Genomic DNA, 26,543 nt, shown 5'->3' on the forward strand with positions numbered 1-26,543 from the left:
AGAAGATGACCAGTTGGAGCTGGGTATGGTGGCTCACATCTGTAATCTCAGAATGCCGAGGCGGGAGGATTGCTTGAGCCTGGGGAGTTGGAGGCTGCAGTGAGCCATGATGATACCACTGTATTTCGGTCTAGGCAACAGAATGAGACCCCGACTCTTAAAAAAAAAAAAAAAAAAGAAAAGAAAAGGAATCCTTTGCCTGCAGAAGAATTGACTTCCTGGAGTGGAGAGAATCAATATTTCTTGTGCTTACCATGTTGAAATATACTTCAGGGCTGGGCGCGGTGGCTCACGCCTGTAATCCCAGCACTTTGGGAGGCCGAGGCGGGTGGATCACGAGGTCAAGAGATCGAGACCAGCCTGGTCAACATGGTGAAACCCCGTCTCTACTAAAAATACAAAAAATTAGCTGGGCATGGTGGCACATGCCTGTAATCCCAGCTACTCAGGGGGCGGAGGTTGTGATGAGCCGAGATCGCGCCATTGCACTCCAGCCTGGGTAACGAGCGAAACTCTGTCTCAAGGAAAAAAAAAAAAAAAAAAAAGAAATATACTTCAAATATACACAGGTTGATCGACCGATGAGTGAGGAAAATGTGAGATATATACATGCAGGAATACTACTGAGCCATAGGAAAGATTTAAAGTGTTTTGCAGCAGCAACTTGGATAGAGCTGGAGGCCATTATCCTATGTGAGGTAACTCAGGAATGGAAAACCAAATACCCTCTGTTCTCACTTATAAGTGGGAGCTAAGCTAAGTTATGGGTATGCCAAGACATATAGAGTGGTATAACGGACATTGGAGACTCAAAATGGGAGAGAGTGGACAGAGGGGTGAGGGATTAAAGTACATATTGAGTACAGTGTACACTACTCAGATGATGGTTGCACTAAAATCTGACTTCACTATAAATTCATCCATGTATCCAAACACCACTTGTACCTCAAAAGTTATTGAAATTTAAAAAAATACATGTTTTTAAAAACACAAATATATAGAGGTTGAAATGTATTATTTCTTATTCTCTCCTCATTATAAATCTGCAAGATAAATGTTCTTGTCCCCATTTGGAGATGAAGAAATCCAGGCTGAGATTCAGTGCTGTTTGCCTAAGGTCATACTGAAATTCAAATCCTAGGTGTTAAGCCTGTGCTCTTTCAAAGCTCCCTAACTTTGCAGAGATTCTAGAGGTAACTTTCTACTTTTCCATGTAGGAGTTTCTTCCGTCATGTCTTCATTCAGGCTCTGTCATCAAATGGCCAGTGAATTGTCTGTGATAATTAGGTTAAGAATACTTTTTTTTCCTCTCTTCTTTCTTTTGATTTTTACAGGCAAACGTTTTATATAGCTCTGCTTCTCAAACTTTGTGAAATATTTCTAAAAGCATAAGACAGTACCCTCAGGGCATCTAGTTTGTGATCGATTGTTTGATTGATTTTTGAGATGGAGTCTTGCTCTGTTGCCCAGTCTGGAGTGTAGTAATGCGATCTCGGCCCATTGTAATCTCTGCCTACCCGGTTCAAGTGATTCTCCCGCCCCAGCTTCCTCTGAGTAGCTTGGACCACAGGCGTGCACTATCACGCCCAGCTTATTTTTGTATTTTTAGTAGAGATGGAGTTTTGCCATGTTGGCTAGGCTGGTCTTGAACTCCTGACCTCAAATGATCCACCCGCCTCAGCCTCCCAAAGTGCTGGGATTACAGGCATGAGCCACTGTGCCTGGCCTGAGACAGGGTCTTGCTGTGTTTCCCAGGCTGGAGTGCAATGGCATGATTGCAACAGCCTCAACTTTCTGGGCTCAAGCAATCCTCCCATCTCAGTGTTCTGAGTAGATGGGATTACAGGCATATGCCACCCTGCCTGGCTAATTTTTATATTTTTTGTAGAGACTAGCTCTCACTGTGATGCCCGGGCTGGTCTCAAACTCCTAGCTCAAGTGATCCTCCTAAAGTGCTGCTGGGATTATAGGTGTGAGCCAAGGTGCCTGGCCACTGAATATTCTTGACCACAGACTTATCTTGAAACACTGTCTCTGGTTTCTATCTTTCCATGCTCTTAGTTTTCTTCCCACTGCTCAGCTGTTCCTGATCTCTTCTCTGTATTCCCCTTTCCCTTAAAACTTTTCCTTAGAGTTTTCTCTTAGACCCTGTCCCATCTCTTGTCATTTAGTAGTATTTCCTGAGTGACCTTCTTTACTTCTGTAGCTTCAGATACCTGTTTTATGCTTATCTGCTGATGACTGCCAAGCCCTAATCATGCTGCCTTACTGGATGTCTCCCTGTATAGTCTTGCAGGTCCATTAAATTTAACGTCTTAAATTGGAACAAATCCAAAACTTGTCTATGAGGCCTATCTCAATGAAGGCATTAGTTATCTACCCTGTTGTCCAGCTGGAAATCTGAGCGTTGCCCTTGTCCTTTCTCTCTCACCTTCACTCTTTCTCTCACTTCACGTCTACTTAGTCATCAGATCTAGTCATTTCAGCCTTCTCACTCACTACTGAATCCTGTGTGTGTGTTTAATGCCTTTTTTATTTGTTTGGTAACTGAAAATATAGTCGCATTGTGTTTTTTCCAGTAGCAGGAGCCCATATTACTATCTTTTTCTTCAAGGAGATATATTTCTCTTAGATTAGATTATAGATTTGGGATGGAGAGTTATTCCCTTTTGATATTCTTACGTTTTTCTATGGTTTTTCAGAGTGCTGTGCATTTGGTAGGTATTGAGTAATTGTTTTGATTTGAAAGGATTTAAAACTGTTTAAAAAGTAGCTTAATTTTGAAAACTTTTATAAATCTTAAGTCTAATAAAGAGAGTTAAGAAATAAGTATGTTATAGTAATGGAGATTAAAGAATTGAAGGAATTTTTATTAAGATATTTAAGGGAAAATGAGTATCAAACTAAATAAAGCTACTTGGCAAAATTCAGTTAATCAGCTATTTTTATAGACTATCAGCTTCCACTACTAATCTCAATTAAATGTTAACAAGTTTAAAAGATCAGAAATATACCCAATTTGTTGACCAGTGAAGTTTTTGGAGGACTAAAGAAGAAATGAACTTTTTCATAGCTTATTTTTCAGTGTATTAGTCTCTTTCAGACCATCATTTCTATTTTATAGAATCTAAAATAGTATAATTAGATATGTGGTATGTTCCCACTTCAATAGCTAGATTTTATTCATATTAACAGCCACATTAAATCTTCTATAAAAATTTACACGTTTGATTTCCTTTGTTGTTTTTAGAGGTGGGGTGGGTCTCCCTATGTTGCCCAGGCTAGTCTCAAACTCCTGGACTCGAGGAGTTGTCCCATCTCAGCCTCCCAAAGTGTTAAGATTACAGGCATGAAGCACTACACCAGGCCCTAAAATTTCACACATAACTCAGTTATAAGAAGGTAAAAGAAAAGGAAGTGTGAACAAAAGATGTTCAGTCACAGAGTGCTTTTTATGCTGATCACCAGATGGCACGGTGGTTCCACACCAGCCGTTTACCTTGAGTCGTGGCTATTTCTTGGGATACATGGAATAGGAGAAGAATGAGGGAGGGACATTGCAACCAGCTGTTCCAAAGAATAGGCTGTTTTCAAGTTGGTTCTTTGTAACCTGGAGACAGCTGTTTTATATAATAAAAATAGGCTAGCAGTTTACCCTTGCTTATTTGAGTTCCTGGTTCTTTTGAGACTGACTTCATGCTACTACCAAATAAACCATGTCAATATCGTTTTTTTTTTTTTTCCAGAAAGTTAACTCTTTAGATCTATGAATCAACAAAATATTAACAACATTAGAAAATTATACACAGAACATTACTCTAATGTGAAATAAGAAGATACACTTAGGGCCAGGCACAGTGGCTCATGCCTGTAATCGTAATGCTTTAGGAGGCTGAGGCAGGCTGATCACTTGAAGTTAGGAGTTTGAGACCAGCCTGGCCAACATGGTGAAACTCCATCTCTACTAAAAATACAAAAATTAGCTGGGCATGGTGGCAGGTGCCTGTATTCCCAGCTACTTGGCAGGCAGAGTAAGGAGAATCACATGAGCCCCAGAGGCAGAAGTTACAGTGAGCTGAGATTATGCCACTGTACTGCAGCCTGGGGAACAGAGCAAGACTCTGTCTCAAAAACAAACAAACAAAAAAAACAAAATAGATATACTTAGGGTCTTTTTAGCGATTGTTGTTACTGAAATTATACGCTTTTAAAAATTCATGGCTCATGCCTGTAATCCCAACACTTTGGGAAGCTGAAACAGTAAGATCACTTGAGCCCAGGAGTTTGAGACCAGCCTGGGCAACATAGTGAGATCCCATCTCCAGAAAAATTAAAAAATTAGCTGGTCATGGTTGTACATTCCTGTAGTTTTAGCTACTCACAGTGCTGAAGTAGGAGGGTCACTTGAGCTGTTAAATGACTGAAATAAATAACTTAGATATGACCAAAATGGGGAGTACCTTCAGTAAGTAATATGAGAGTAGCAACTGAATAAAGATGATATATTTTATTTTATTGCTTTGAAATAAAAATTTTCTTTTTCTTTTTTCTTTTTTTTTTTGAGACGGAGTTTCGCTCTTGTTACCCAGGCTGGAGTGCAATGGCGCGATCTCGGCTCACCGCAACCTCTGCCTCCTGGGTTCAGGCAATTCTCCTGCCTCAGCCTCCTGACTAGCTCGGATTACAGGCACGCACCACCATGCCCAGCTAATTTTTTGTATTTTTAGTAGAGACGGGGTTTCACCATGTTGACCAGGTTGGTCTCGATCTCTCGACCTCGTGATCCACCCACCTCGGCCTCCCAAAGTGCTGGGATTACAGGCTTGAGCCACCACGCCCGGCTCTTTTTCTTAGGTATAAAAAGTATATATAAGGTTTTAAGAAAGTTTTGCCCCACAGTTCACATACATTTGAAGAATACATACAGTCTTAGAACCAGAGGAATTGAACTATAATTGAGTTGTGATGTTTTTATTACATGCTAATGGCTATGACTTGACACTTACCTAGTAATGAAAGCTTGGTGTAGAGAACCTAGCTTAAGGAGTAATTCCCAAAATAGCGAATTAGGAAATATCTTGGCACTTTGAGAAAATATTTAGGCCGTGTACTGCCTCAGACCTTTTATGGATTGATGCAGAATGTATCAAATATTCAGATTATGGAGGAACATATTCAGATTATGGAGCAACAGGACAAAATAGACAAAGAGTAAGTTTTTCTGGTTTTTGTTTTTGTTTTGAGATAGCGTCTCACTCTGTCACCCAGGCTGGAATGCAGTGGTGAGATCTCAGCTTAATGCAACCTTCATCTCCTGGGTTCAAGTGATTCTCCTGCCTCAGTCTCCCAAGTAGCTGGGACTATAGGCACTTACCACCACACCCGGCTAATCTTTGTGTTTTTAGTAGAGACGGGATTTCACCATGTTGGCCAGGCTGGTCTCAAACTCCTGACCTCAAGTGATCCTCCTGCCTTGGCCTCCCAAAGTGCTGGGATTACAGGCTCAAGCCACTGTGCCTGGCCAATCCATTTATAATATACTTGTTTTATGTTTATATAATTTTATATTTGTATAACGATTTTACATTTGGAATATTTATAATAATATGTAATTTATGAGGTATTGCATTTGTTTTGAGGAAATTGATAAAGTCCTGTAGATACGTAATTTGGGAAATTAAATGCCTCTGTTGACCTATACATTTTATTTCTGGGTAAAATATGAGGCGTTTATAGAGCATATATGTGTCTGCTGCTATTCTGAAAATTGTACCATTATCTTCCTGGGATTTCTTCTAATTTTTACTAACTTTGGCTTTTTCTTTTTGAAACAGTGATCACATGGAAAACGTGTGTGGCTATTTAATGAAGTATACCAACCTTGTCACTGGGTGGCAGTACAGGTAAGTGTGATTATTTGTGTCACATCAATCTCTCCTAAGAGACCAGAAATAGGGCCTGATTATTTTATATTTTGATATTACTTCAGACAAACATGGCTGGGAAACCTTTTAGAGAAGGATTTGCCACATTTTCAAAAAGTTTGGTGACTTCTTCTTAGAGGGTGGGAAAAATTGATATCTGTCCAAGTGGCAGCCTCTAAATGCCTCAGTTGTTACTGTTGTATTAGGACTAGAATCACTTGTTCACCTGCCTTGAGCGTTTTATACTTGCAGAAGTAGATTCCTGGGGAGGACAGGTAGGGGTTTGGAGGTAGCAAACACATTTGTGTTAGGTTCCCATCTTGTGCCAGATTCACAACTTCTCTGGGATCTTGGAGAAATTATGTAACCAGCCCAGGGTCACACATGCTGTCAGGAAGCAGGAAAACCAGCTATCTCAAATTCTTTGTAGAATTGGTAGTTGTGGGGCAGGCATATTAAACTGGATCAAATTGTCGACCAAGTTCTAGTATAGAACAGGCTAACATGTAGAATGCCAGACTTCTCCAAACCCAAACATGAATTTTTTTTTTTTTTTGAGATGGAGTCTTGCTGTGTCACCTAGCTGGATGAACATGCAATGGCATGATCTGGGCTCACTGCAACCTTCACCTCCCAGGTTCAAGTGATTCTCTGGCCTCCTGAGTAGTTAGAATTACAGACATGTCCTACCACACCTGGCTAATTTTTGTGTTTTTTGCAGAGACAGAGGTTTCACCATTTTGGTCAGACTAGTCTTGAACTCCTGACCTCATGTTATCCACCTGCCTTGGCCTCCCAAAGTGCTGGGATCACAGGCATGAGGCGTCATGCCTGGCCACCCAAACATGAATTTTAAAAGTTTAAAACTTTTTAGAGTTACTTTTTAATTTAACTAATTAATTTTTTGGAGAAAGGGTACTTGCCCAGGCTGGAGTACAGTGGCGTGATCTCAGCTCACTGTAACCTCCACCTCTTAGGCTCAAATGATCCTCCTGCCCCAGCCTCCCAAGTAACTGGGACTACAGGCATGCACTACCACATCCAACTAATTTTTGTGTTTTTTTGTGAAGACAGGGTTTTACCATGTTGGCCAGACTGGTCTATAAGTCCTGGACTCAAGCAATCTCAACCCATCCGGCCCTTTTAGAGTTACTTTCTTTTTTTTTTTTTTTCCCTGAGCTGGAGTCTCTTTCTGGCACCCAGGCTGGAATGCGGTGGTGTGATCTCGGCTCACCGTGATTTCCACCTCCCAGGTTCAAGCAATTCTAATATCTTAGCCTCCGAAGTAGCTGGGATTAGAGGCACATGGCACCAAACCCAGCTAATTTTTTGTATTTTAGTATAGACATGGTTTCACCGTGTTGCCCAGGCTGGTCTCGAATTCCTGAGCTCAGGCAAATCATCTGCCTCGGCCTCCCAAAGTCTTGGGATTACAGGTATGAGCTACCACGTCCACCCTAGAGTTACTTTTTAAAAAGGGGTCTGGGCACAGTAATCCCAGCTACTCAGGAGGCTGAGGCACGAGAATTGCTTCAACCTGAGAGGCGGAGGTTGCAGTGAGCTGAGATGACACCACTGCACTCCAGCCTGGACGACTAAGAGTAACTCTATCTCAAAAAAAAAAAAAATTATTACATTTACTTAAATTGGAATCTCTGAAGTGTATTTTTGAAAGTAGTTAGTCTAGAACCAAATCAGAACATTATTTTCCAAAGTGTGTGAGTATTTCATCAAATTCTTTTCCAGAGTGTATCAGCATGTCATCATTTAGTTTCAAGTTCCTTTGCTTCTGCATCTCCAATTGCAGACTTTTCATTTTTAAACAGAAGTAATCTTTAGTTTTTACCTATTTAATGATACATTCACAAAATCTTTTTCTTTTTTTTTCTTTTGAGATGGAGTTTCGCTCTTGTTACCCAGGCTGGAGTGCAATGGCGCAATCTCGGCTCACCGCAACCTCCGCCTCCTGGGTTCAGGCAATTCTCCTGCCTCAGCCTCCTGAGTAGCTGGGATTACAGGCACGCACCACCATGCCCAGCTAATTTTTTGTATTTTTAGTAGAGACGGGGTTTCACCATGTTGACCAGGATGGTCTCGATCTCTTGACCTCATGATCCACCCGCCTCGGCCTCCCAAAGTGCTGGGATTACAGGCTTGAGCCACAGCGCCCGGCCCACAAAATCTTTTTTACACTGTTATTCTCATTGCATATTTCACTGATTAAATCTTAAATCAGATGCATATCTTGCTTAGCATATCTTGCCTTAACTTCAGAGCTCATATTTTTATTTATTTCCACTTAATTTTAATAAAAATTTTCACTACCATTTGTCCTTTGGTAGTTTACCCTCGGTTAATTAATTCTGGGGAAAAACCTTTCTCTGAAAGGATACAATATCTTTGCTTCCTTTCATGCATTAACTGATAGGCCTCTTACTTAATAAATGCCTCTCCCTCAGCTGAAGGGTTTATATCTTTTATTAAACTCATTCAATTTTTAGTAATCTTCACTGCTAGAAAACTCAATCTAGTATTTCCAAGTACTTTGAAATGCATTTAAATTTTATTTTTTTTAATAGCAAAACCCCAAAATGTATAAGGGTTGACATTTGCTTTGCTTTAGTTTGCTGAGGGAAAATGTTTACAAATTATGGATTTTAAAAAATCATTACAGGTTTTTTGTTTTAAACAATGAAGCTGGGCTGTTGGAGTACTTTGTGAATGAACAGTCTAGAAATCAAAAACCTAGAGGAACTTTGCAGCTTGCAGGAGCTGTAATATCACCCAGTGATGAGGATTCTCACACCTTCACTGTAAACGCTGCCAGTGGGGAACAATATAAACTCAGAGGTATGACCAACATATGAGAATTAATACTGTGATGTTCTTCTATATTTGAGCCTTTGGTGTATTACATGCTTTCATTTGGGCTTTGTAAATGGTAACTACTCTTGTCAGTGATATAAGTACAATATTCCAAACCTTGAAACTGCTTTGGAAATTTATGAAATCTGCTGTAATAAGTAACTTTTTTTCAAGTGGGACAATGTATGTTTGTTTAGGACTGGCCCCTCTAAAAAATGGTGCAGATGAAACTGACTACTGAAAATCTAGAAACATAGACTTTAAATGATATTTTTAATGTATTTCTCCCCTTTACTTGGTTTGGTTTATATGCTGTCTTTGCAGTTTTCAGTAACTAATGTACATTATTGGGATTTATTTTTATGTCTGTATTCATTAAAATAATGAGCCAGTGCAGTGGCTCACGCATGTAATTCCAGTAATTTGCAAGGCTAGGGTATACAGATCATGAGGTCAGGAGATCGAGACCATCTTGGCCAACATGGTGAAACCCTATCTCTACTAAAAATACAAAATTTAGCCCAGTGTGGTGGCAGGTGCCTGTAATCCCAGCTGCTTGGGAGGCCAAGACAGGAGAAATTGCTTGAACCAGGGAGTTGGAGGTTGCAGTGAGCCAAGATCGCACCACTGCACTCCAGCCTGGTGACAGAGTGATACTCTGTCTCCAAAAAAAAGAAAAAGTGTAACTTCTCTTAAGGTAAATGTAATTTATATAGAAGTTTTTTGTTTAATAAATACACAAAATAAAATGGTAATCTTAAGTGGGTGTGCTCCTACAGATGTGAAAGTATTGATTACACATCAAATACTTAATAAAACCTATTTTTATGAGTTACAACATGTCAGTCTCACATCCTCACCTCACTGCATGTAATTTATCCTTTTAATGAAGTAGCCACATCCAGCTACTGTGTTCCCTAACAAGGTTGGTGCTTTGGCCTCTTTTCTGCCTCCCTGCAGTCAGGGAAGTTTGCTCTAGTGAGAGTAAGACCAGTATCTGTGTATCAGTGATACGATATTCATACTGTAGGTGATTAATTGTGTTCCAAAATAAATAAATATAAAATAACTTTTATATTAACAGCTACAGATGCAAAAGAGCGACAGCATTGGGTTAGCAGACTTCAGATATGTACACAACATCATACTGAAGCTATTGGAAAGGTATGTAGATTTATATACAATCTTAATATACAAAAATTAGGAGGGAATATTTTTTGTTTTTTACCTTTTAAAATTGAGATGCTGTTCACATACTGTAAAATTCATCCTTTTAAAGTGTGTATAATCCTGTGGTTTGTAGTATATTTACAAGGTTGTTCAACCATTGCCACTTTTTTTTTTTTTGAGATGGAGTCTCACTCTGTGGTCCAGGCTGGAGTGCAGTAGCATGATCTTGGATCACTGAAACTTTCACCTCCTAGGTTCAAGCGATTCGCCTGTTTTAGTCTCCCGAGTAGCTGGGACTATAGGCACGCACCACCACACCCAGCTGATTTTTGTATTTTTAGTAGAGACAGGGTTTCACCATGTTGGTGAACTCCTGACCTCAAGTGATCCACCTGCCTTGGCCTCCTAAAGTGCTGGGATTACAGGCATGAGCCACCATGCCCTGCCCCATTGCAACTTTCTAATTTCAAAGCATTTTCATCCCTCCCACCAAAAGATAAAAAACCCAGAGCCATTAACAGTAACTCTCTGTTCTCCACTTCCCAATCCTCTAGCAAACACTAATCTGTTTTCTGTTCCATGGATTTGTCTATTCTGGGAATTTTATGTAAATTGAACCATGTATTAGGGGGTTTATTGCATCTGGTTTCTTTCATTTAGCATAATGTCTTCAAGGTTCATTCATGTTGTTGCATGTATCAGTACTTTATTCCTTTTTGAAGGCTATAGTACATAAAAAAAAAAAGTAATGTATCTATACAATATTATGCACTCAGCAATATAGTACATTTCCTAGTGGTCTCGATCTCCTGACCTCATGATCTGTACACCTTGGCCTCGCAAAGTAATGAAATTACATGCGTGAGCCACTGTACTGGCCCATTATTTTAATGAATATGGATATTAAAATAAATCCCAATAATGTACATTAGTTACTGAAAACTGCAATATAGTACATATCCTAATGTACTATATTGCTGAGTACATAATATTGTATACCTTTTTTTTTTTTTTTTTTTGAGACGGAGTTTCGCTCTTGTTACCCAGGCTGGAGTGCAATGGCGCAATCTCGGCTCACCGCAACCTCCACCTCCTGGGTTCAGGCAATTCTCCTGCCTCAGCCTCCTGAGTAGCTGGGATTACAGGCACACACCACCATGCCCAGTTGATTTTTTTTTTGTATTTTTAGTAGAGACGGGGTTTCACCATGTTGACCAGGATGGTCTCGATCTCTTGACCTTGTGATCCACCCGTCTCGGCCTCCCAAAGTGCTGGGATTACAGGTTTGAGCCACCGCGCCCGGCCTATTGTATACCTTTTTAAGTGTACTATATTGCTGAGTGAATAATACTATGTAGATATACTACTTTTTTTTAATCCATTCATTGGTTGGTGGACATTGGGCTATTTTCATTTTATAGACATTAGGAATAATGCTGCCGTGAACACTTGTGTTCAAGTTTTTATGTGAACATACGGTTTGATTTCTCTAGGGTGTCTATCTGGGCCAAACCGTTTTCCAAAGTGGCCACACTATTTTACATTCCCATCAACAATGTATGAGAGTTCTAATTTCTGTGTATTCTTGCCAACAATTGTTATTGTTCTTCAAAAAAATTATTATATTATCTTAATGGATGTGAAGTGGAATCTATTGTGGTTTTGATTTCATTTTTCTAGTGACTAATCATGTTAAGCACCTTTTCATGTGCTTATTGGTTAATCATTTGTGTATCTTCTTTGGAGTGTTTTTAAAAATATTTTTCAAGGCGAAAATATTTAGTCTTACTACTTGATATTTGAAGTTAGAGATGTCTGAAAAGTAATATATGGGCAGCAGATTTAAAGGATTTCATACCTAGGTGATGACAAATTGTCTTTTACTATTTTTTTTTTTAAATCATTCTTCCTGGTGGTTTCTCCCAGAAGTGACTTTTTTTTTTTTTTTTTTTTTTTTGAGACGGAGTTTCGCTCTTGTTACCCAGGCTGGAGTGCAATGGCACGATCTCGGCTCACCGCAACCTCCGCCTCCTGGGTTCAGGGAATTCTCCTGCCTCAGCCTCCTGAGTAGCTGGGATTACAGGCACGCGCCACCATGCCCAGCTAATTTTTTGTATTTTTAGTAGAGACGGGGTTTCACGTTGTTGACCAAGGTTGGTCTCGATCTCTTGACCTTGTGATCCACCCGCCTCGGCCTCCCAAAGTGCTGGGATTACAGGCTTGAGCCACCGCGCCCGGCCAGAAGTGACTTTTTAAAACCTGTTTGTAATTTCGGCCTAAAACCTAGTCTTCAGAAAATCCAACACAACAGCTTTTCTCATACTGCAAGATTCTAGTCGTTGTCAGTGAGAAAGTACTAGTTTGTATCAAAGGATACTTGGCATGTTACATTAGGAAATGTACTATATTGCTGAGTGCATTTTTGTGTTAATCATGGTGTTTAAGGCTGGGCATGGTGGCTAACAGCCTGTAATCTGAGCACTTTGGGAAACTAAGGTGGGCAGATTACCTGAGATCAGGAGTTCAAGACCAGCCTGGCCAACATGGCAAAACCCTGTCTCTGTTAAAAATACAAACATTAACTAGGTATGGTGGCGTACACCTGTAATCCCAGCTACTCAGGAGGCTGAGGCAGGGGAATCACTTGAATCTGTGAATCAAAGGTTGCAGTGAGCCAAGATCACACCACTGCACGACAGGCTGAGGCTCAGTCTCAAAAAATAAAAAATAAAAAAAAAGAAAAAACATGGTGTTTAAAAATCTGAAATCAGAAACTTTTTGTTATTCTAATAGTTGTAAGATGTGAAAGAATATTTTTTGACAGCACAAAGCTGGAAAATAATTTTCTAAATAAATTATCTGTTTACTTTGGGATATGTAAAATGTTTAAACTTTAAGTATCTCAGATTTTATCATCTTCGGAAATGTTCTTGTAGTCTGTTCAGTTAATTTAGTTTAGACATTGCTTATGTGTAGGTCTTAAGTGTAGTTTGATGGCTAGACATCCTAAATTAAAGAAGAAAACAAAAGCAATGATTTTCTTTGTCTAACAGAATAATCCTCCTCTGAAGTCACGGAGTTTTTCACTTGCTTCTAGTGGTAATTCTCCTATATCGCAGAGGAGACCAAGTCAAAATACCATTTCTTTTTTTAATGTTGGACATTCCAAACTGCAATCAGTGAGCAAAAGAACTAATTTACCTCCAGACCATCTTGTGGAAGTCAGAGAAGTAAGTATGAATTAAAGTCAAGTTAAAATGTACAAAATGATCTTACCTGCTTGGTTTTGTCACCAAAAAAAACCCCATAAATACTGTTTGTGTGTTTCAAGGGTCTTCATTGTTTCCCATCTAATATGCTGAGATAATGTTTAATGTTTAATTCCCTGAATATATAGAGTGTCTTAAGTTTCCTCATGTCTGTCAGCTATATACTAGGTACGTGGTCATTTTTCAGAAGTCGGTATCTTTAAATTCTCCAGTAAAAGCACAGACTCTTTTGATGTAAATTTTATGATCAAAAGGGTAATTAAGCCTAGCAGAAAGGCTGTATAGCCAAACAAGTGATTCTTTAAAAAAACAAGCAAACTGTTATAGACCAGGCATGATGAATCAAGGCTGTAATCTCAGCGCTTTGGGAAGCCAAGGTGGGAGGATAGTGGGAGCCTAGGAATTTGCAACCAGCTTGGGCAACAAAGTCAGACCCTGTCTCTAAAAAAAAAATTTTTTTTTTTAATTTTAGCTGGTGGTGGTGATGTGCACCTACAGTACCAAATACCCAAGTAGCTGAGGTGGGAGGACCCCTTAAGCCCAGGAGTTTGAGGTTGCAGTGAGCTATGATTGTGCCACAGCACTCCAGCCTGGGTAGCAGAGTGAAACCCTGTTGCAGAAAAAAAAACAAATGGTGGCTGGGTGCAGTGTCCCATGCCTGTAATTCTAACTCTTTGGGAGGCTAAGACAGGAGGATCGCCTGAGCACAGTAGTTCAAGACCAGCCTGGGCATCATAATGACATAATGAGATCTGTCTCTAAAACAAACAAAACACACACACACACACACACACACACACACACACACACACAATTTTATGGCTGGGCATGGTGGCTCACATCTGTAATTCCAGCACTTTGGGAGGCCGAGGCAGGTGGATCATGAGGTCAGGAGATCGAGATCATTCTGGCCAACATGGTGAAACCCTGTCTCTATAAAATACAAAAAATTAGCCGAGCTTGGTGGGGCATGCCTGTAGTCCCAGCTACTCGGGAGGATGAGGCAGGAGATTTGCTTGAACCCAGGAGGCGGAGGTTGCAGTAAACCAAGATCACACCACTGCACTCCAGCCTGGGCGACAAAGTGAGACTCCATCTCAAAAAAAAAATTTATATATACATATATTTTAAAAATTTCAAACAAATAGAATTATGAAATCCTTGATGTTGCCTTATATCACCATTTCTCTTTCTTTTAAACTGTGTACCAAATAATTATAGTTAATAAAGCATGCCGTTTGTTAAGTTCTAAATATTCCAGACTTTGTTTGCTGAATTAAATTTGGTAGGGCTTATAGATATCTATGTGAATTGGTGAAAACAATATCATAAATCACAACCAAATGATTCAAAGTAGGAGTTAAGAGAATGTAACTCTTTCAGGGTATTTTGGGTTGTATTTATAGATGAAGAAATTGATGCAGAGAGGTGAAGTAACATGCTTGAGATACACAGACAATTGCTTTTGATTCACTTTCTAATCCTGTTATGTAAACAAATTATGGTTACAAAAGACCCTTTTACGTAAAACTCTGTATTTTTAGTATTCATGACAATGATATTCCATTTGTAGATAAATATCAGTGTTCGTCTTTATTTTTTTGGAGACAGAGTCTTGCTCTGTCACCCAGGCTAGAGTGCAGTGGCGCAACCTCGGCTCACTGTAGCCTCTGCCTCCCGGGTTCAAGTGATCCTCTCACCTCAGCCTCCCAAGTACATAGCTGGAACAACAGGCACCTGCCAATATGCCTGGCTAATTTTTGTATTTTTAGTAGTGGCAGGGTTTTGTCATGTTGGCCAGGCTCATCTCAAACTCCTGACCTCAGGTAATCCATACGCCTTGGTCTCCCAAAGTGCTGAGATTACAGGCATGAGCTACTGTTTACAGCCAGTGTTTGTCTTTTAAGGAAACCAAGATACTTCTACCTTTATCTAGAGTGGAAGACAAGAAAACATTAAATGTGATTAAGATTCAGGACACAGAATAAAGAAAAGCATTTAGGGACAGCCTTATGTCATAAAGTATTATTTAACCCTTAAAAACTAAGCAGCCATGAAATTCTTGGAGCTTTTCAATCATGGCTAGTGATGGGAGTTTGAGGGGGGCTTCTGGGATGCTGGTAATGTTCTGTTTCTTGGTCTGGGTGTTGGTTACCTTGTGTGTTTAGTTCATCAAAATTCATTAAGCCCATATACTTGTGATGTGTATCTGTCTGTACCCTGTATGTCCGTATACCTCGGTAGAAAGTTAGAAACAAGCAAAAAGTGCATAGTTGAAGTTGTCATGTATTACAGCACATTTTTAAGAAAAAGAGACCTTTTTGTATTTGAGATTTTATCTCTGTAGAGTTCCTCTACTTGACTGTACTTGGGTTTTTGTGACCTGATGTCCTGAAACCATTGTCATATCTCTGTTAGCTTTTCTTCAGTTGTGAAGGCTTTAATCAACCTGCCCTTCTGTTTTCATCTCTAAAGGTTGTTTTGTTGTTCCCACTGGCTGGGTGGTAATTTCGTATACTACCTAAACTCCAGTGTTACATATCTTTAAATACACATTTCATACCGTTATAAATAGCATGTTAATATTTAACATATAACTGGCACTTGAGAGTGGAAAGAATGAGTCCCTGTTTCCCAACTACCTCTTCGGGAAAGTTCCAGCATTAACTTACAGAATTGGCATAGTTTAATGGCAGTCTCTCCTTGAATTATGGCTCTAGTAATTATTCTAGGGTTTGGGTGGTAACCACAGTTTGGCGGTCCCTGTGTCACTGCCGGAGTCTCACCCTCACACATGCCAAAAAAAAAAAAATGTATTAGCTGAGTACCTATGTCTTCATTAGGTTGGTATTTTTGCATTTAAGAACCCAACAAACTGTTAGATTAAGTCAAACTATAAGATTATAACTACATTAGGAACATTTCTATATTCCAATGGAATAATTTTGTTTCTGAGAAAACAGTCCTTTTGGAATGTTTATATTATTTTTTATCCTCCAGACAAATACTCAACAAATACCTCCAGAACCAGTTTTTCCTTTAAATTTTAGTTTATTGCTGATATACAGTCATTACAATCTAGTCTCTGGAGGCATATTGTTTTCTAGTCTGTTTATTTATTTAGAGATGGAGTTTTGCTCTTGTTGCTCAGGCTGGACTGCAGTGGCCTGATACTGGCTCACTACAACCTCCGCCTCCTGGGCTCAAGCAATTCTCCTGCCTCAGCCTCCCAAGTATGTGGGATTGCAGGCACCCGTCACTGCGCCTGGCTAATTTTTGTATTTTTAGTAGAGACAAGGTTTCACCACATTGGCCAGACTAGTCTTGAGCTCCTAACCTCAAGTGATCCACCTGCCTCGGCCTCCCAAAGTGCTGGGATTACAGGTGTGAGCCAGCATGCCTGGCCAGCTTTTGTTTTAAGTGGGTTAAATACTAATATTATTAATATTTACCTTATTAGAAATTAAAACAGGAGTTAAAGTAACTTGTTAATTTTTTAAAAAATAAAAATTAATAAACCTACTACATGTTAGCATAAATAACATTTTTATGTCAAAGTTATCTTTTCCAAAACAAAATCATTATGGATAAGAGTAGGTTGTTTTACATTTTTGCAGTTCCTTCAACATCTGGCTTTAGAGAACACAGTGGAATTCTCGTATCAGTTTCTGTATTCAATCTATTGTAGTATGTTGTTTTAGTTGAACTACATGATGAAAATTTAGCCATTTACAGATAATGTGTTTGGAAAAAAGAGGAGCATTGTAATAGCGTTTTTAGATAATTATGGCTTTTCTTTGGTACTGTACCAAAACTTGACAACTGATAGTTTCTTAAATGTTAGATGCAGTGTAGAATCTAATACATATCAGTGAACTTTTTGTATTTTGTTACATGAAAATCCATTGATCTGTCCTGCACTTTGAACGGATCTTTAACCCATCCATGATTTTGTAACACTATGCATTCGTTAGTCATTTCAGAGATATTAGTTTACAGAGTTATGCAGATCTTGCAAATATTGATCCATTTTATTATTATATGATTTCCAAAATTCACATATATTAACATCCCCTGTGTCATCGAAAAGTATTGGGAAGCTGTCATATATACCAGATAAGGTTGTCCGAAATACTCATTTTCATTTTAAAGCTCAAATTTTGTAATTGGTAACAAATACAGTTGTTACTTTAATTGATAGGCTCATTTTATTCAATCTTGAGAAAATGTCTACCTCATTCCCCCCACCTGAATCTCCATAGTTTCTGTCATTCTTTCACATCAGAATGGTAATCTGTGAAAAAAAAAAAATAGTTCAGCTTACAAGTCAGTCATACAAATGCTTTTCCCTAGGCAACCTCTGTATGTTGGTATGTGACAGAAGTGCTTTTTATGCACGTCCCACTTTTTTTTTTTTTTTTTTTTTGAGACTGAGTTTCGCCCTTGTTACCCAGGCTGGAGTGCAATGGCGCGATCTCGGCTCACCGCAACCTCCGCCTCCCGGGTTCAGGCAATTCTCCTGCCTCAGCCTCCTGAGTAGCTGGGATTACAGGCACACGCCACCATGCCCAGCTAATTTTTTGCACTTTTAGTAGAGACGGGGTTTCACCATGTTGACCAGGATGGTCCCGATCTCTCGACCTCGTGATCCACCCGCCTCGGCCTCCCAAAGTGCTGGGATTACAGGCTTGAGCCACCGCGCCCGGCCCAACACTTCCCACTTTTTATATAGAGATTTTAAAAAATGTGTACTAAAATCAAGATGTAGTAAATTTAATGATTTTTACTGCTTTTACAAGGACATTCTTAAGTAAATTGGCTTTTTTTTTCTCATGAGTACATTGCAGGTAAAGAATACAGTGACCAGCCGGGCGCGGTGGCTCAAGCCTGTAATCCCAGCACTTTGGGAGGCCGAGGCGGGTGGATCACGAGGTCGAGAGTTCAAGACCATCCTGGTCAACATGGTGAAACCCCGTCTCTACTAAAAATACAAAAAATCAGCTGGGCATGGTGGCGTGTGCCTGTAATCCCAGCTACTCGGGAGGCTGAGGCAGGAGAATTGCCTGAACCCAGGAGGCGGAGGTTGCGGTGAGCAGAGATCGCGCCATTGCACTCCAGCCTGGGTAACAAGAGCGAAACTCCGTCTCAAAAAAAAAAAAAAAAAGAATACAGTGACCACTGGTGGGTTTGGTGTCACTGCCTTTTCTTTTTTACTAATGTTCCAGTAGTTTTACCCACCATTGCTTTTACACCACTACTGCAGATGTTACCACAGTGAAAAAGGCAAATAACTTCTTTTTTAAATTTTTCTGTTTTTATTTATTTTTTCCACATTTCTCTTGACTTTGTAGCTTGGCAACTTCTTTGAATTATTATAAAAATCGTTTGACTTCACAGACTCTCTGAAAGGAGTCTCACAGGGGTCTCTGCAGAGCACACTTTGAGAAGTACTATACTAGAATTATCCAGTTCCAGGAAGTTGTGATACAAAGATATAAATTGATATGAGTTTGAAAGGAACTTTTTTTTTTTTTTTTTTGAGATGGAGTTTCGCTCTTGTTACCCAGGCTGGAGTGCAATGGCGCTATCTCGGCTCACCACAGCCTCCGCCTCCTGGGTTCAGGCAGTTCTCCTGCCTCAGCCTCCTGAGTAGCTGGGATTACAGGCACACGCCACCATGCCCAGCTAATTTTTTGTATTTTTAGTAGAGACGGGGTTTCACCATGTTGACCAGGATGGTCTCGATCTCTTGACCTCGTGATCCACCCGCCTCGGCCTCCCAAAGTGCTGGGATTACAGGCTTGAGCCACCACGCCCAGCCCTGAAAGGAACATTTTAATCAAATCTATGGGTAAGTTTAGCATTAGATTAGATAGCAGTTGGTAAAAAACAGTTAATTCTTGTGAGTAGTATCATATTGTACTTGGAAATGAATTTATTACAAAAGCTTTACTTTATTTAAATTATCTATTTAAATTATCTGTTTCTTATTAGTACTGCTTATCAGTTCCCTTCCTTTTCAGTGCATGCTTCATGCTGGTACTATGCTATACCCTAGGAGTAGCTCAAATAACCAGTCTAGTAAGTGAGACAGAAGCTTAAAATACAAGTGATTAAAATCACAATTCTAATTCCGTTTTCAGACAAACTATATGTCACCTGAATGATATACTCCTGTCACTATGATTGCCATTTCTAGCTACAAAACGTAGGTGCACCAAGTTTTCAGCTTTCTTGAAGTTTTCTTTTTTAAAGGAACTGGTTTTATAGTGTCAGGGAACAATCACTAAAACAGTTTCACAAATCACTTTTCTATTTTGAATATATTTAATCAGCTAATTAGCTTTGGAGAGGGCCATTACCAACTTTTAACATTTATGCTATAATTATATACTTTATTTTAAAGTAGACTCTGCAAGTCATATATATATGCACACACACATATACACACTATATATTCTATATATGTATGTCTTACTATAGGTATATATCTTACTATATATCTTGCAGAGTTGGCTTTAAAGCATGTGTGCGTGTATGTGTGAATATATATATACACATACATACACTTTATATATATATATATAAAATATGTATCTATTTTATATATATATATACATATATACATATATATATATATATATATATACACACACATATATATATAGTATTAGTCCATATTCATGTTGCTGATAAAGACATACCTGAGTCTGGGTAATTTACACAGAAAAAGAGGTTTGATAGACTTACAGGTCCACATGGCTGCGGAGGCCTCACAATCGTGGCAGAAAGTAAGGAGGAGCAAGTCACGTCTTACATGGATGGCAGCAGGCAAAGAGATAGGACTTGTGCAGGGGAACTCCTCCTTATAAAACCATCCGATCTCATGAGACTTACTTGCTATCATGAAAACAGCACAGGAAAGACCTGCCCCCATGATGATTCGTTTACCTCCCACTGGGTCTCTCTCACAATACATGGAAATTCAAGATAAGATTTGGGTGGGGATGCAGGCAAACCATATCATATATGTACTTTTTTTGAGAGACAGTGTCTCATTGTTGCCAGGCTGGAGTGTATAGCTCATTGCAGCCTTGAACTCTTGAGCTCAAACAGTCCTCCCACCTCAGCCTTCCAAGTAGCTGGGATTACAGGCACATGCCACCACACCCAGCTTATTTTTACATTTTTTTATGGGTTGGGTTTTTTGTTTGTTTGTTTGTTTGTTTGTTTTAGAGATGAGGTCTTGCTATGTTCCCAGGATGCTCTTGAATTCAAGTGACCTTGGCCTCCAAAGATACAATTATATTTTAAATTTTATTTTTTCTATCCAAGAACATTGCTTTCTTAGACCACTTCTAACACCAGTACTAGCAGGTGGCTGATTTGGGCCTTTACACAAGGAAGCATACTATTTTCTCTTTCAAGTGTTTTTTTTTTTGTTTGTGTTTTTTTTTTTTTTTTGAGACGGAGTTTTGCTCTTGTTACCCAGGCTGGAGTGCAATGGCGCGATCTTGGCTCACCGCAACCTCCGCTTCCTGGGTTCAAGCAATTCTCCTGCCCCAGCCTCCTGAGTAGCTGGGATTACAGGCACGCACCACCATGCCCAGCTAATTTTTTGTATTTTTAGTAGAGACGGGGTTTCACCATGTTGACCAGGATGGTCTTGATCTCTCGACCTTGTGATCCACCCGCCTCGGCCTCCCAAAGTGCTGGGATTACAGGCTTGAGCCACCGCGCCCGGCCTCAAGTGTTTTTATATTGTGACTTCTGATTATGCTGTGAATGCCTTAAGATTTTTTTCCTTTGTTAAACTTTTATTGGCTTATAACACAAATCAGAAGTGTACCTCTTATAATTTCTACATAACCACCTCCTGGATCAAGAAGTTAAATGTTAAGAGCACCCTAGAGGTCATTTCTATGCTTCTTCATCACAACACCTTTCCTCACTATCCTGACTTCTAACACCATAGATTTATTTTGCCTACTTTTGATACTACTTTTTTTTTTTTTTGAGACGGAGTCTCTCTCTGTTGCCAGGCTGGAATGCAGTGGCATGATCTTGGCTAACTGCAACCTCCGACTCCCTGGGTCAAATGATTCTCCTGCCTCAGCCTCCTGAGTAGCTGAAATTACAGGCATGCACCAACATGCCTGGCTAATTTTTGTATTTTTAGTAGAGACAGGGTTTCACCATGTTGGCCAGGATGGTCTTGATCTCCTGACTTCATGATCCACCTGCCTTGGCCTCCCAAAGTGCTGGGATTATAGGTGTGAGCCACTGTGCCTGGCCTTTGATAGTTCTAAAACTGGAATTATGTAGTATGTACTCCTTGGGGTATGGCTGCTTTTCAGTTCACATTGTGTGTTTTGAGATTTACTTAGGATGTTCAGTGTAACTGTTTCTTTTCATTAATGTGTAATATTCACTGTATGCTTATGCCATAATATTTTTATCCATTCTGGTGTTGATGGACATGAGTTGCTGAACATATGCATGTATATCTCTTGGTTAGGTAGCTAAGAGTGTAATTGTTGGATCATAAGTGATGTTTACTTATGTCTAGGAGACATTGCCACACTGTATTAGAGTGGTTCTACGTATTCATAAATTTGGGTTAGTGGGAGGTGGTTCCTAAATTTGTATACAAAAGCATTTACACACACACAAAGCACACTGTATGTTCATGTATAAGTATGTATATATTAATAAATACCATTATACCTACATACAGTTTGTTCTCTTATAAAACCTTTTTTTCTGGAAAGGGTGAATAGTTTGATCCTTAACTATGGTACATGTTTTCAGGGACTATTCCATATTTGACACACTGATTTGCTTAGTGGGATCATTTTGCACACCTCTTTCACTCACCCCCTGATGAGCTGTATTAAAAATCACCTGGGCTGGGTGCAGTGGCTGACACCTGTAATCCCAGTACTTCAGGAGGCCACAGTGGGTGGATCTCTTGAGCCTAGGAGTTGGAGACCAGCTTGGGCATCATGGTAAAACCCTGTTTCTACAAAAAAAAAAAAATACAAAAAATTAGCCAGGCATGGTGCACACACCTGTAGTTCCAGCTACCTGGGAGACTGATGTTCGAGGATCACCAGAGCCTGAGAGGTCAAGGCTGCAGTGAACCATGATTGCACCACTGCATTCCAGGCTAGGCAACAGTGAGACCCTGTCTCAAAAAAAAGAAAAAAAAAATTGTCTGGAACAGAGCCTCTGAAAGCTAAAAGAGTCTGTTCACTATATAGAGTTTATATGTGATTTTAAACTAGTGTCCAAAGGATGGTCAATTGGAGAACCTTGTGCTTACATGAAAGTCATTAAGCACCATAAATTCGGTTTTCCTCTAAAAACTTGGCTTGCTCATCAATCACTGTTACTCCATTGGCTATGTTAGGAAAACTGGACGAGGCTTCTAATAAAAGCAGAGTGTATTGAAAGATTTTAAACTGAAAAGCTTGCATCCACTACTTGGTCTAAAATCAGCATAGCAGGACCAGAAAGTTTGGTTAGGAAAGAGGAAGCAGGTAAGCCATTATGCACTCTTAGGAGATTCAAATTGAGTCTGACCAAAGGTATAAGAAGTAACTGGTTGAGAGCCCAGACTGGAACTTAATTTAACTTTGGAGTCAAGTATTTGATTCTGCTCTTAAGGTTCTTCTGGAATCTTTCTTTTTAATAACATATATAAATTTAATGTGGCTTAATAGTCTTAATAAAAAGTGCCAGGTATTTTAAATTTTGTTGCTTCCAAAGAAAAACTGCAGCTGCCTTATCTTTTTTTTTTCCTTTTTTCTTTTCTCTAATCAACACCTTGCATTTTATTTATTTTTCTTTTTTATTTTCTCTAATCAACACCTTGCATTTTGTTATTTTTTATTTTCTTGCAGCTGCCTTATCAGTTGAGCAGTGGTGCTCAATTGATAAGCACCATTAAATGTTCATTAAATGAAAATAGCCAAACAAACTTTTAAAAAGCATAATATGTTTTCGTTTTTGAGACAGGTTTTTACTCTTTCACCCAGGTTACAGTTCAGTGGCGTGATCATGGCTCGCTGCAGCCTCAACCTCCAGGGTTCAAGTGATCCTCCCACTTCAGCCTCCCAAGTAGCTGGGACTACGGGCGTGTACTACCATGCTTGGCTAATTTTTTAAAATTTTGTTTAGAGATGGGGTCTTGCTATGTTGTCTAGGCTGGTCTTGAACTCCTGGGCTGAAGTTATCTTCCCACCTCAGCCTCTCAAAATGCTGGGATTACAGGTATGAGACACCATGCCTGGCCTAATAAGTCTTTAAAAATGGCTCAGGGCCGGGCGCGGTGGCTCAAGCCTGTAATCCCAGCACTTTGGGAGGCCGAGGCGAGTGGATCACGAGGTCGAGAGATCAAGACCATCCTGGTCAACATGGTGAAACCCCGTCTCCACTAAAAATACAAAACACTAGCTGGGCGTGGTGGCGCGTGCCTGTAATCCCAGCTACTCAGGAGGCTGAGGCAGGAGAATTGCCTGAGCCCAGGAGGCGGAGGTTGCGGTGAGCCGAGATCGCGCCATTGCACTCCAGCCTGGGTAACAAGAGCGAAACTCCGTCTCAAAAAAAAAAAAAAAAAGGCTCAGAAGCTGACTCTGGTAATTAAAATGGCAACTGTATGTATACATGTTATACAGAAATCATGAGTAGGACCCACAGAACTGTTTTTTTCTTAGATGATGTCTCATGCTGAAGGACAACAAAGAGACTTAATTAGAGGAATTGAATGCCTTCCTACTTCTGGCCATCTTAGTTCCTTGGACCAGGATCTCTTAATGCTCAAAGCTACTTCCATGGCAACTATGAACTGCTTAAATGACTGCTTTCATATTCTCCAGTTACAGCACGCATCACATCAGAAGGGCTCATTGCCTTCAGGTAAGTTGTCGATTAAAGGTAGGGCTTCACATTGAGGGCCAACACATGGAAAGGACTGCATTTGTTGTAATTCTAATTTCAGAAAATCTTAATTTAAAAAAAGGAAAAGAAAACCAGAGCCTATTGGTTTTTAATTATCATGCTGATATTATATAAATTCTTCTTGATTGTGCCCTTTTGTGAATCTAAAATGATTTTAGGACTAATGTCTAATATCATTAATCGTTCCTGGAGAGACCTCAAGCTCAGCATGTCAAAAACTGAACTCAAAATGTGCAACTCCTATATTTCGGTTAAAATCGGTGGCATTGCTATCCATCTGTTCATCCAGTTGACCAAAGTAGAAATTTTGGCATTATTTTTTGAGTTCTGGCTTAGTCCACTTTTCATCATTATTTTCATGTATATAAAAGTCTGTCAGTCACTCCAGTCTGAAAAATAACATGTAGCTGAAGTGGCTCATACCTATAATCTCAGCTACTTGGGAGGCTAAGCCGGGAGGATCCCTGGAACCCAGGAGTCCAAGGCTGCAGTAAGCTATGATCCCATTACTGCTCTCCAGCCTGGGTGACAGAATGAGAACTCATTTAAAAAAAAGTATATGTATGTCCACTATTTGAGAACACTTATTTGTTGAAATTAATTGTGCAAGGGAAATGTTACTGCATCAGACTACAAAAATGAGTCTTTATATGAATAAGACACTCATCACATTGTGTGAGCAGTAAATTAACAATGCTAGTGATGGTAGAAACTTAATGTCTTACATCTCATTCTTCTCTTTTTTAACTAATTCACCTTACTCATAAAAGAAAGATACTTTAGAAAGGTAGAGTCTCTGCTCAAGAGACAGTTTCCCTTAGTCAGACGGATATAGGATGGACCTCATCCTCTTGTGTGCCTAAATTCAACAATTCTTGCCAACAAACTTTAATGGCAAGTGTAGATGTAGGTCAGGGCACTATTGAGAGAGCCCAATCAGTTACGTATTTTCCGCTTAAAGAATTCATAGTCCACTTAGGGAAGAAACATGTAAATATACATATATTTATAAAGTAAGTATAAAATAATGTGTAGGGTGCTACTACCAAAAGGAGCAAACTGGGAGAATAGCTGAAAGGATGAAGAATTCTGGTAGATAGAGGTCTGAGAAAGCCACAGAAAAGCTGCAAAGACCGATGAGTTTAGGAGTGAGAGGTAGAGGAAAGAGGTAGAGGTAGAGGTAGAGGCATTCCAAGGAGATAGAAGAGCCTAAATTGTGAGATGTGAACATGAATTTGTGGCTTGAATTGTAAGTAGTTCAATATAAATTTTCTCCTCTTATAAAGCAGCATATTCATTGTAGAAAGTATTGTAGAGTCAAAAGAAGAAATAAAAAACATGCATTGTCCCATCAATCAGAAACCATCACTGTTGATGTATTAGTATACTCTTCCTCCCGGGTTTTCTTTTTTCTTCCTAGATTTTGTTTCTTTTGCCCTGTTGTTATTAGAAAATATATGTTTATATCTTTTTTCACTTTATATCAAAAATATTTTCCAATCATATGCTATTGATAAAATTTTTGTTGGCTGAATTTATATTCTTTTGAGGAGATTAATGTACTTTGGTTTACTTATTTCCCTGTGTTGAACATTGGGTAAGTTATGCTTAGCTATGAAATTTGGGTTAATTCTAATGTTGGTAATCATAATTCTCAGTCAAATGAAACATAGTTTGTTTCCAGTTTATACTACTTAATTATTTATTTTTAAGACAATATATTTTTTATTTTTTCTCAACTTGTTGCCTAGCCTAGAGTGCAGTGGCACCGACATGGATCACTGCACCCTCAACCTCCCAGGCTCATGCTATCCTCTTGCTTTTGCCCCCCAGGTAGCTAGGACTACAGGCACATGCCACCATGCCTTATTCTTTTTATTTTTTACAGAGATGGAGTCTCTCTGGTTTAGCCAGGCTTACTTAATTTTTTAAAAGTACGTCAATTAACACAGTGCTAGACATTAGATGCTCAATAAATACTTGATTAATTAAATACTAAATTTCATAGTGGCTCACGCCTATAATCCCAGCACTTTGAGAGGCCAAGGCTGGCAGATCACCTGAGGTCAGGAGTTCAAGAACAGCCTGACCAACATGGTGAAACTCCATCTGTACTAAAAATACAAAAATTAGCTGGGTGTGGTGGCAAGCACCTGTAGTCCCAGCAACCTGGGAGGCTGAGGCAGGAGAATTGCTTGATCTCAGAAGGCGGAGGTTGCAGTGAGCTGAGATCATGCCACTTCACTACAGTCTCAGCAACAGAGTGAGACTGTGTCTCAGAAAAAAAAAAGACACTACATTTCCTATTCCTGTATTTCTGCAGCAGTAGTCTGAGCATCCCTTATTGTAGCAC

The 26,543-nt window shown here is 39.4% G+C and overlaps 1 protein-coding gene across 4 annotated transcripts in view; it reads left to right on the forward strand.

Moving 5' to 3' along the window:
- The window catches only part of OSBPL11 (oxysterol binding protein like 11), an 86,901-nt gene that overhangs the window by 17,381 nt on the left and 42,977 nt on the right, over positions 1-26,543 (forward strand). For all 4 annotated transcript variants that reach the window (XM_039477592.2, XM_074404198.1, XM_074404200.1 and 1 more), the window contains 5 exons: positions 5,835-5,903; positions 8,599-8,774; positions 9,874-9,953; positions 13,013-13,189; positions 23,947-24,148. In XM_039477592.2, coding sequence (XP_039333526.1) covers positions 5,835-5,903; positions 8,599-8,774; positions 9,874-9,953; positions 13,013-13,189; positions 23,947-24,148 — 704 coding nt within the window. The remainder of the gene's footprint in view (positions 1-5,834; positions 5,904-8,598; positions 8,775-9,873; positions 9,954-13,012; positions 13,190-23,946; positions 24,149-26,543) is intronic.

Source organism: Saimiri boliviensis, chromosome 8, assembly GCF_048565385.1.
Source record: "Saimiri boliviensis isolate mSaiBol1 chromosome 8, mSaiBol1.pri, whole genome shotgun sequence".
In the NCBI taxonomy this organism is placed as follows: domain Eukaryota; kingdom Metazoa; phylum Chordata; class Mammalia; order Primates; family Cebidae; genus Saimiri; species Saimiri boliviensis.